Source organism: Canis aureus, chromosome 3 (assembly GCF_053574225.1).
Source record: "Canis aureus isolate CA01 chromosome 3, VMU_Caureus_v.1.0, whole genome shotgun sequence".
NCBI classification, from domain to species: domain Eukaryota; kingdom Metazoa; phylum Chordata; class Mammalia; order Carnivora; family Canidae; genus Canis; species Canis aureus.
Genome location: NC_135613.1, coordinates 20,686,189 through 20,695,333, shown reverse-complemented (window position 1 = coordinate 20,695,333; position 9,145 = coordinate 20,686,189). Strand labels below are relative to the sequence as shown.

The window sequence follows — 9,145 nt, the reverse complement described above, 5'->3', positions numbered from 1 at the left end:
AATATTTTCAGGGGATACAATTCATAACAGAAATAGTGGCTGAGGCCCAGGGAGCCCTGTTTTGGCCCCCACTCTGCTGAGAGTACCCCAAGGAGACACCCCTCCCCCGACTTCCCTTCTGGCTGGACCTGCAGGGCCTGGGAGCCCAGTGGACCGTTGGCTCTGTTGTTCCCTCCTGACTGCACCCTAATCCTGGGGTGAGGAGTCTCACCTGCAGCCCAGGGCGAGGGGACCAGGGATCTGCCCAGGGGCCAGGGTGTAGGGAAAAGGAGCCTGGTGGGAGGAGGTGGGGGAGAGGCGGCCAGGGGCCCTGCTGCTCCTGCATCACTGTGCGCATTGGCCACTGACCCTGCACTGGGACATCTCGGATGGTGCTGGATTCGGGCCACTCTTCCTCCGCCGTGGGACGTCTGCGGAAGCCGGTGGTGCCACAGCCAGGAGGGGCCCACGTGGGCGGACATGGTAGGCGGGGGGCCGGGCCCTGTGTTGTTGTGTAATGTGTGCCTGACCACTTGAGGCTAGTGGTGTTACGACTGGGTTTTATTGTTTTTTCCAGCCTGTCCACTTGTACTAATTTTTCTTGAGCTATAATTCACCTACCGTAAAGTTCACCCTTGCAAACTGTGCAGTTCGTGGGTGTTAGTGCACGCACAGAATCATTCCACCGTTGCCAACATCTGACTGCGGTGTGTGTTTGTCATCCCCAGAGAGGCCCACTCCCATTCACAGTCACTGCCCAGCCCCGGGGACCACGAGTCTGCTGCCTCTATGGATCTGTCCCTTCCAGACGCTCCATGCAAAGCGACTCCTGCAACACACAGCCTTCGGGTCTGGCTCCTTTGACTTAGCCTGTTTTCCACTTGGTCCATTTTACAGGTGAGGCATGGAGGCTTGGAGATATCTGGGCTGCCCTTCCTGTGAGGTCCAGCTGGGGTCGGGATCGAGTTGGGCTTAAATTCCATTGTCTGTTTGCTTTCCTTCACATGCTCTGAGTGGCCAAGGGGGTGGGACCCGGTCTGCTGGACCCCAGAGATGGAATGGCCCCTCTGCCCTCCTCCACCCTGGCTGCGGGTATAGACAACCACCCAGTGAGAGGGACACAGGAGTCTTCAAGTGCCCTCTGGCCAGCTCCACACCCTATGTCCAGGGGTCACAGCATCCCCTGGACGAGAGCCTCAGCGTTGGGATGTGACTGGGGCAGAACTGCCCCCGGGGCAGCAGTGGGAATGGAGTCATTCATCATTGACCCTGTGCGCCTCCCGAGAGTGCCACAGCGCTGGCTGGGAAGGTTGGGGCCGTGGTGGGCCCATCCATGGAGTCTTAGGTAAGAACAAAGTGTGGTGGCGTAAGGGTAGGGCCCTCAAAGGGGGCACTGTGTGAACCAACCAGCTTTGGGGTCAGACTACTGCCTTTGAACACTGGCTCTGCCATTTGCAAGATCTGGGGAGTTTATGAAACCTGTTTCCCCACCAGCAAAATTGTATATGATGCTAGGCAGGGTCACCATGAGAATCAAAGGTGATCACGCATCTACTGCAGCAGTGGTGAAGCCCGAGCAATGGTAGTTTTACTTCCCAAAAACCTGGGTTGAGATTAGGTGAACACCGAGCTTCCTGGTAGCCAAGGGAAAGAGGGAAATTGGATGCTAGGGCCCATCCAAAAGCAGGAAAACACATCAGGGAGAAAGTGGACCGAGCCTTAGTGATGAGAAGACGATGAGGCTCTTTAAAGGGTGATGCATTTCACCACTGGGGACGAGAATTTTCATCTTGATTTGTGTCAGGGACAGGCTGTGATCCTCCTAGGACTGCGTGTCAGCTCAGCCGTCACAATACAAGGACATACCGCACAGAAATGCAGGCCGAGACGTGACCTTCCACTGTCTCACTTGTGAAGCTATGAGCTGACTCAGGCTTGTCCTCATCTGATACTAGGTGACCCCTCAGGCTTCTGGCGGCAGCTGGAAGGAAGGGCTGCCGCCGTATCCTCCAGGTCAGGGTGGCCTCATGCCCGGGCTCTGGGTTGGCCAGATCTGAGCTGGCTCTGCCTGCCAGCTAACAGCTGTGCAACCTTGGCTAGTCCTTGGCCTCAGCATGTTGCCTTTGTGCTCTTCTCAGCCTCAGCGTCCTCCTTGGGCTAGGGCAGCAGCTCCCCGCTTCCCTCTTCCTTGGTCACAGCCCTCTATAACCAAGCAGCCTCCTCGTTCACCTCTAGAACCAAGCTCAGGACAGCCCCTGTCCCCACGGCAGCTTAGCTGTGAGGGGGAGTGGAGACCCACCCAGTTACGTGCACCACCAGCTGCAGCACACAGCCAGGCCCGTCACGGGTCCCAGGCCTTGGTGATAGCTGAGGGTAGAGACCCACGTCTCAAGCAATACTGCAGGTGTGGCCAAGTGATGTTGTGTTACAAGTGATGAGTTCTCCTGCTCTGAGTGGCGTGGGCTGCAGGGTGCTCTGGGCGGCAGCGGGGGCCTTCCCACTGGCTCGGGTGCTGTCCCACAGCTGCCGGTCCCCTGAGCAGCTGCCCCCCCTTCCACCCAGGACTGGCTCCGCGTGCCCCCCGAAGGAGGTTGGCCACTGAATGCAGGTGGTGAACGTTACTGGAGCAGGTGAGCAGATTTGGACTATTGGGGGGGGGGCAGTTAACTGAGGGGAGATTTACGTGACACGAAGTTAACCATTTTAAAGTATACGGTTCAGTGTACCTCGGTGTTGTCACCACCACCTCTGCCTCCTTCCAAAACATTTTATCACCGCAGAAAGCGGCCCCATCCCCATTGGCGCTGCCTCCCTGTGGCCTCGTGCCCCAGCCTGACAACCACGACTCTGCTTTCCGTTTCCACAGCTGTAACTCTCCTAGGCGTTGCGTGTGAACGGGATCCCTCCGTGACGCTGCTTGCACGTGGCATCATGTTTTCAAGGGTTGTTAGTTGTCATGCGGCACGGATCAGCGCTTGTTCCTTCGCAGCTGCGTACTACTCCCTGGTGTGGACAGACCCCGCTTTGTCCTTCAGCCGCTGATGGATGCTGGCGTGGTTTCCACCCTTTCACTGCTCTGGACGTTTGTAACTCGTACGTGCTTACATGCGTCTTTTGGGTTCTGCTGGGCGTGGTATGTACCTAGGAATGCAAGGGCCAGCTCCTAGAACCATCCTGTCGTTAACTGAGGAGGCTGATGGAGGTCTTACCTATACCAGCCTGGAGCTGTTCCCCCGCATGTCTATGCTGTGTGGCTCAGGGGTTAGGGCACAGGATCGGGGGGGCAGGTGGCTCTGGGTTTGGATACAAGTGGTGCCATTTGTTTGCTGGTGACCTCTGGCACGTTTCTTGCCCTCTCTGTGCCTCCGTTCCCCCGGGGGACCTGCCAATCACAGGATGGTACAGGCAGCGCTGAGGGAGATGGTGTCTGTGTGCCTGGCAGTGAAGTGTGAATTAAGCGGGAGCTCTGATACCTTTTAGGGTTGAAATGTGTTCTTGGAGCCCGTTCCCACCCACTCAGAAGCCACGGAGGCTGCAGGAGCTGAAGCTGCCATCAGCAGAGCTGGGACACCACGGGGGGAGAGCTTGGACCAGCAGGTGTGATGTGCAGCAGAAGTGTTAAGATGCTCAGCTCGGGGGGGGGGGGGGTTCCTCGTTGCACCCCACAGAGCCTCAGCCCGAGAACGTTCTTGAAACAGCGGAGCCCATCAGAGCAGCACCCGCTGTGGGGTGCTTGCTGATGCTGTGGGCGGGACCCAGTTACGTGACACTCCCAGGAGCCAGGCAGTTTCTGGTCTTGAAGGGTCTCCTCCTGGCTTTGCAGATGAGGAAATAGGGGTGTGGAGAGGCCGGCTGTGGGGACGTGGACAGCGGGGGCTCGAACCTACTTTGCAGGCGTCCTGCAAGCCCATGTTGGAAGGCACTGGTGTGGCCTCGGGGGTGGTGGGACCCGAGGTGGGGGGGAGAGGCGGCTTCACGGCTGCCAGCAGCCCGAGTTGGTGGGACAGCAGTGACGGCCGTCCTCACATCCCCCGTTCACAGGCTGGCCACTCTGGGCACGTCTGTGGCCCCGGGGCTCCCACCAGGCCTCACCGACCCACTGTTGCCCTGGCCTAGGACCTCTCGGTCTCCGCCTGCATTCTGCCTTAGGACGGGAGCCATGGCTCTTTCCTTGTCCCTTGAGATTTTTGTGTCTGCCTGGCTGGTCAGACAGGGAGGTTAGGGATCCCAGAACAGGACTTGAGCTGATGTTTAGGAATAGCTCACTGACAGGTGTGTGCAGTAAAGGATCAGCTGTGCCCAGAGTGGTCTGGCCTTGTTATCAGCCTGGGTCTCAGCCCTGACCTCCAGAGGGGCTGGAGGCTAAGTCAGCGCTCTGCAGGGCTGTCCCCGCCCCCTCCCCAGGGGAACCTGATCTCCCAGGCTCTGCAGAGCTTCCTGGCTGGTAGTGCTGTATGGGCGGTCTCTCACTTGCATCCCTACTGGGAGCAAGAAGTGAGGGGCCTGGACTCTCCGAGACCCCTGCATGTCTTCCCTTCACAGATTTTAATCTGTACCCTTTTGTTGCCATAACTCATAGCTGAGCGAAATGGCTCTGCTGCATCCTGGGAGTCCTTGTGACATGAGCCAGAGGAGAACTGCTGGAGACTCCCCGAACTTTGTAACGGGCCTGACCTCAGATTTATCAGCTCCGTGGTGCAGGTAAGGAAACAGGCATTGGGGTGATTTGGTCAGGGTTTCATGGCCAACATGGGGCCCCGTGCACAGTGACGGCTTTACTCCTCCAGTCGCCCTCAACTGGAAAGTCCAAAAGAACAACACCGCACGCGGGCGTTCCCAACCAGAGTGTATTGGTGCCTGCCAAGCATGGCACTGGCTACGTGGGCTCTATTGCCATGTGCAGCTGGGCACAGGCCGAGGTTGGGCACTACAGGGTCTTGGCTCCTACCAGGTAGAGGAAAGTTGACCAGGCCTGTGACGCAGGGGCCAGCAAAGGGGCCGGTCCCGGTGAGGCCAGGGCAGGCTGCAGGGGAGGGGTGGTAAGGGGTAGGGGGAGAGGGTCATGCGTGGCCACTGGGCTGGGGGGCCGGGGGGTGGGGTGCTGTCCTCCGGCTCCAGCCGCTCAGACTGCTCTGCCACTAGGGGTGGGGGTCCGGGGAAGGCTGGGGGAAGGGGCTGCTCCTTCATTTCAAACAGGGAAAATACATTCTTATCTGGAAGTAGATTGAAAAGACCACTTGTGTACCAAAGTTTCTAGAAAAGGGGGCGGGGTGGCAGGTGGCTCCAAAGGCCTCAGGAAGGCGGTCAGTCACGGCCCACGGTACACCAAACGGCTGGAAAGGGGGGAGAGAAGGTGTTGGAAGGTTGGCCCCTTCTCCTGTCCCATAGTGAGGGGCAGGTCGCACACCTCCCCTCTCCTGATCCCCTGGAGCTCACTCTCCATCCAGCCCCTGCCCCCTGGGGGGGGCCCTCATGCACAACATGTTAGGGGAAGGGGGGCCCCCAGAGCCCTGTTGGCTGAGGCTCTGCCCTTGCCCTGCAAGCTGCTCTGTTGGTTCAAGGTTGGAGGGCTGCCTGAGGTCTCCAGCCCTCTCCCCTCTCCAGGGTATCAGCCCTTGGCCCTTGCCCCCCCATCTCTAGGACCCTCTGCACCCCCAACTTCCATCTACCTGGCACCAAGATCCTGGAGAGGGCCTCAGGCTGACTCAGCGTGTCCACCTTGACATGCCGGAAGGCCTTGCACACGGGGCTCTGCAGATGCCTGCAACCCAAAATATGGAGGGGTATTTCCGGGGATTGGGGGACAGCGGGGGAGCTTCCAGCACTTGGGCTCAGGTAGGGTCCAAATCCTGTAACCCTGGCCCTACTGAACCCCATGCCAGCCACGCTTGGTACTGAGAGCCAAGGAAGCCAGGCCTCAGGCTGACTGCGGGGGCCTTGGAGCTGCAAGGGCAGGTTGGGGTGGGAGGAACAGCCTGGTTCTTGCCTCTCACCGAGTGCTCTTAATCAGAGACCTTTCTGGAGTTTTATCTTCCCGGGGCCTCAGTTTTCAAATAGGAACAGCCTTAGCCTCTACCTCCTGGGCTGGCCTGGAGCCTGGGTTCAGAGCCCAGCAGGTGCGATGGGGGGCGGGGGTCCATCCCTCCACCTGGAGAAACCTGTCTCCAGCTGCATTTAGGGCCCTGAGACCACCATTCTGTGGGTGGATGCCCCAGGGATGGGGGCTCACTACTCCCCTGCCCTCCCCGCTCTCCTCTCCAGGGAAGGGGCCTGAGGGACGAGGACACCCGCATCCCCAGCCCTGCTCACCTCCTCCACTCCTCCTCCGTCTCCCAGAACTCGTAGACCACGAAGGTGAAGCCATCCGCCAGCCTCAGGGCCGCGATACTGTAAGAGGAGAGGCTCCAGCTGCAGGGGGCCTGGCTGCCCCCTCACGGCGGGTGCCCCCCATGCTCCACCCCACCAGCCTGGCAGGATGTGGGAGGGCCCCAGCACCCGGTGCAGGAGTAACCCAGCCGCCTCCCCCAGGGCCAGGCTCCTCAAATGCTCACTGAATTAAAATATCATTTCATTGTAATTCAAAGGTTTTACATTCATTAAAAAACCCTACCTGTAAAAATAAAAGCCTTTTTCCTGCTAGGCTCTCCTCCAGAATTATTTTATTTAATCCTTAAGGCACTCTTGTGAGTTGGAGTTGGCCCAACAGCAGCAGGGGGAGGGCCGTGCCCGGGTCAGTGGGCGGGCAGGCCAGGACCCCCTGTCCCCATCACTCCTGCAGGACCTGGGGGAGCACCCTGCTGCCCACCTCCCTGTAACAGGGCTGATCCCACCTGGGCCAGGGGCTGCCTCCCCGAGTGTGGCGGACCTGGCAGGGAGGCGCTAAGCTGCCACCGTCTCTAACCCTGTCCTGATCTGGCCCCTGGCTGCTTTCTCACCGCTCTGCAGAGCAGCACCCCCAGCATCCTTCGAGGAGGAGGAGGAGGATCGCTGTCATGGGTGGCATTCCCCGTATAATTACGGGCGATTCCCGCCCTAACCGCCCAGGGTGGAAGCACAGAACCAGGCTACCAATCGTAGCATTAGCTTATTAGGTTCCAGCCTCAAATGACACGTGGGGCTGTGGGGTCGTCACCGAGAGGACAGGGCACACGTGTCACCCTCCGATCAGATGTAACCCTGCACCAGACATGGATGGCAAGGCTTTAGGTCGCCGGAGCAATTTGGTTTGTTGGCACTTGGTTACTGGGAGATGAAAGCCACCACGGGGGCTGCATTTGTGTGGCTGGCGACACACTGATTGCTTTTGTGGGGGGGAATGCCTCTGGGCAGGCAGGGAGACACGCAAGCGTGGGTTGTAGGGAGGACGCAGTCCTTCTACAAACAGGCAGGGAGCCCCGCTCCACCCGCCTGCGCCCCTCTGCTCCTGACAGCCTTGCCCACGGGGAACACCTCTCCTCCCAGGACTGCTGCACCTGTACGTCAGCACCTTGGCTGCTAGCCTGACTTTAACGTGGCCCAGGAGGCCTGTACAACGCCCCCACCAGCACACCTGGCCTCCTCCTGACCTTCCAGCTCAGTGCACGCACCACCCTCTACAGGGTTTCTGGAGACAAACACTCTCCCGCTCGGCCTTGCCTCCTCCCTCCACTGCAGCCACTGGAGAGGCCGGTCAGCTCTGCTCCAGAACCCACGGCACAGGAAGGCCACTCTGCTCAGTGACTGCGGGGCCTCCCCTGGCCCTGATGCACCCTGGTCCCCACTCAGCCCTCATCACACAGAGGAGAGACCAGGCCACGTCTGCCTTCTGCTCCAGCATCTCCCACACAGTCCCGACCAGCCCCAGTCCGCACCCCTGGTGTCGCCGTCGGGCCACAGCAGGTGCCACACAGGGCACCCCGGCTGCCACTCCAGGTCTCGGCACCAGCTGACCTAGCGGGGACGGCCTTTCCTCCGAGTCAGCAGGTCCAGCCACCCCTCACCCCGGAGCAAACCATCCCTGCAGCCCCTCCAGGACCCTGCTTCATGGCCTCCACAGCACCCCGTTCTCCATCTGCCCCTCTCCCACCTAGAACAGGTGCTCGGCCAGAGCAGCGGCCTGCTTCCCTTCCCAGCCACATCCCCGGAAGCACACGTGCTTGCGAGCTGGGAGAGAGCAAGCTGGAGCCACAGCCGCTCTCCTGGGGGCGAGACACGGGATGGGCCGGAGCCGGGAGGCCTGGGCCAGCAGCCTTGATGACGCCACCCGGCAAGGGTGAGGGACTGCTCAGATGTGGCCGTCAGCTCAGCTTTGCCGAGGACCCGGCAGGTGGCAGGGAGCTAAGGGTGGGGCCCCGGGGCGGCCACCCTGAGGGCACGCACTGTCCTACCCCCTGGCCTGAGGCCTTCACGTCCCCTAGGCCACGCTCACCTCCCACAGCCCCAGTGAGGGGGGTCCGGGCAGTGGCCCCACTTTACAGACGAGGATGCTAAAGCCAGGGAGCTGGAGTCATGGCCCTGGTTGCGCAGGGGGCAAAGCCCGGTCCATTGTGGGGTCCCTGGGGTGCGGTTTGCTCTCTGGGGGAGCCCCCCGCCCCTGGCAGAGCTGCGGCCGCTGCCCCTCGGCTCACTCACTGGAAGCAGTTCCTGGCCCCGGCGGTGGCCCGCAGGTACCGGCGCAGGGAGTCCAGGAACTCGCCCAGCTGCTCGGGGCACACGGCCATCTCCTGCCGGACCAGCTGCAGGTGCTGTGGGGCCACGGGGTGAGTGAGCTTGGGCGCCCCGGGCCTGGCACCCGCCTCCCCGCCCCCGGGCACAGCCCCACACCCGGCCTCCCCAGGCCTGCCCTCCGAGACCATGGGACAGCTTGGTCAGAACAAAACCAACAACCCCTCACGTGTGCGACACGCCCTTCATCCTGCCACATGCAAGCCGGCTATAAAGAACTAGGGCTTAAGAGCTAAAAGCAGACGGGAGCCCCACCAGGGCCGGCACCCGGCAAGGGTGTTTAAAGAGGCCCTACGGGCATCAGGAGCGGCCGGGCCGTCTGGGCTGACACACAACAAAACCAGTGCCCGGCAAAATCCACTTCTGGGTGGATTTGGTGTCACTGCGCTGGTCACTTTGCTCTGAGCCAAGCTGTTTGTGATCAGAGGACAGCCCTGGGAGGGGCAGGTGGCCAGGTGCCGGG

The 9,145-nt window shown here is 60.7% G+C and overlaps 1 protein-coding gene and 1 long non-coding RNA gene across 3 annotated transcripts in view; one reads left to right on the top strand and one right to left on the bottom strand.

Moving 5' to 3' along the window:
- Positions 1-4,322: 4,322 nt before the first annotated feature.
- Positions 4,323-6,618, top strand: LOC144310249 (uncharacterized). The gene is made up of 2 exons (XR_013375957.1): positions 4,323-4,680; positions 6,241-6,618. It is a non-coding gene; the product is annotated as an uncharacterized LOC144310249 (long non-coding RNA).
- The window catches only part of NECAB2 (N-terminal EF-hand calcium binding protein 2), a 29,347-nt gene continuing 25,010 nt past the window's right edge, over positions 4,809-9,145 (bottom strand). Inside the window, exons 10-13 of one of the 2 annotated variants that reach the window (XM_077891007.1) lie at positions 8,590-8,702; positions 6,289-6,366; positions 5,649-5,740; positions 4,809-5,312 (exon numbers count right to left, since the gene is read on the bottom strand). In XM_077891007.1, the coding sequence (XP_077747133.1) occupies positions 5,284-5,312; positions 5,649-5,740; positions 6,289-6,366; positions 8,590-8,702 (312 nt within the window). In that variant the 3' untranslated portion in view covers positions 4,809-5,283. The remainder of the gene's footprint in view (positions 5,313-5,648; positions 5,741-6,288; positions 6,367-8,589; positions 8,703-9,145) is intronic. The other variant, XM_077891008.1, reaches the window with a different exon arrangement.